This window comes from Sinocyclocheilus grahami, unplaced genomic scaffold, assembly GCF_001515645.1.
Source record: "Sinocyclocheilus grahami isolate Dianchi unplaced genomic scaffold, SAMN03320097.WGS_v1.1 scaffold203.1, whole genome shotgun sequence".
NCBI classification, from domain to species: domain Eukaryota; kingdom Metazoa; phylum Chordata; class Actinopteri; order Cypriniformes; family Cyprinidae; genus Sinocyclocheilus; species Sinocyclocheilus grahami.
The window spans coordinates 447478-449333 of NW_015505382.1; the positions used below are offsets into that span (position 1 = coordinate 447478).

At 35.0% G+C, this 1856-nt stretch overlaps 1 protein-coding gene across 1 annotated transcript in view; it reads left to right on the top strand.

The window, feature by feature from the left end:
• The first annotated feature begins 739 nt into the window (after positions 1-739).
• The window catches only part of LOC107595509 (AP-2 complex subunit beta-like), a 5933-nt gene continuing 4816 nt past the window's right edge, over positions 740-1856 (top strand). The window contains exon 1 of the mRNA XM_016285933.1: positions 740-865. Coding sequence (XP_016141419.1) covers positions 767-865 — 99 coding nt within the window. The 5' untranslated portion in view covers positions 740-766. The remainder of the gene's footprint in view (positions 866-1856) is intronic.

The following is a 1856-nucleotide window of genomic DNA, read 5'->3' on the forward strand; positions in this document are numbered from 1 at the left end:
ACGTTAAAAAAGTGAAATCGCAATCAACCACCCCTTTAAAATATTCTTGGTCAGTAGGATTTAAAGGAAATTATTATTTTTACATCGCAAAGTTGCATTAGATTGGACAAAAGTGACATTTATAGTGTTGTTAAAGATTTCCGTTTCAAATAATTAATCAAAAATTACTAAAAAATTTTCACCAAATTAGTAAGCTGTACAACTGTTTTCAACATTAATAATAATAAGAAATGTTTCTTGACTGTTTGTTTAAATGTTTTCTGAGGGGTCATGTTTGCCATCACAGGAATACATTGTTTTAAAATTAATTAAAATAGAAAACAGTTTTAAATTGTAATGTTTCACAATGTTACTGTTTTTATATATTTTGTATAGTTTGTGTATTCAATGTTTTTATATATTCTTTTCCATTTATTTATTTTAGCCATACCAACAATAAAGAAAATCAATTACTAACAACTTCTGATGATGATTTTCTGCAAAGTTTAACAGTATATCTGCTGTAATTATATTATCTAATTAGATTTAGATGATTATTTTCACATAGCTCGCTGTTTAAACCATGAATTGTTTTTTTGAATCCTAAAAGTTATAGGCCACATAGCCAGGAACTTAAATTTTTTATCTTGTTGCCAAGTGTTAATTTGCCTTTCCTGTAACTGACACATGACGTTGAGCAATTAGAGACTATGTACATATGTTTTATTGTCTTTATTTTTTTTGTTGTGTCTTTAGTTTTGGAGTGATCCCCACCACACCTCTCGCCATGCACACTCCACTGATGCCCAGCCAGAGCATCGACATCTCCCTCCCTCTCAACACCATCGGCCCCGTGATGAAAATGGACCCACTCAACAACCTACAGGTACAATGCATTATTGCCTTTTGTCGTGTATTTTTATGTCCTTTCTTTGCATTAATCATCCCACAGGAAATAACACATTACAAATATGCAGTTAATGTTTAAATGACATCTCTGTGTATGCAAACCTCCGAACTCTCATCTGCACATCATGCACGATTGAGTCAGTCGTCCCCACGTGCTTCATTAGTTACTGAGATCATTTGTGTGAACAGCGGCTGCAAAACATTCAATTTCATGCCTTTAAAACGCTCTAGATAATGAGTACTTGCCCACGGCATCTAGTCTACTAATGCAGATAATCAATCAGATACAAATGTCATTATGAATCATCATCGTTTCATATGATTTATATCGACATGTTTCTGCCTCATTACTTTTACACCAGTGTGTCGGTTTATCTTCAGATGGACGTCCAACAGTGTTTGCTCTGACTGTTCCTTCCTTTAGAATTAATTTACACCATGATGTCCCAGCATATTTCCTCCTGCACCTCTATTTTCTGCCTGTGACATCCTGCTGGGTTGCTCTCTTTGCTTCATGCGCCCCCTGTTTAAAGATCACCTTCTGTGACTTTTCTCTTCTTCACTGTTGTTAGTGTCAAGCATCTGGGTATTCAGTATTAAACTGAGCTGCCTGCAGAGTGTTTATGACTTGTGTTAATGAGTTCAGCTTTCTCATGAGCCATCACTGTAAACAGCAACTGAATGACCTTTGAGTGGCTGGGAGATGCTATGACCTGACCATGTCCAAGTTAATTAAACTGGTGCATTTAATATCGTCCTGTCATCTCAGACCTGTACCAGTTTCTTTCTTCTATGGAACACAAAAAGATGCATTTTGCTGAGTGTACCAGCCGCCTTTTTCCGGAAAAGTTGGCATAAAATAAAAATTCAACATCTCTATTTTGTACATGCATGTTATAGATTATTCTAAATGATTCATCCAAGTATATATATATATATATATGTATATACAGTGGGTACGGAAAGTA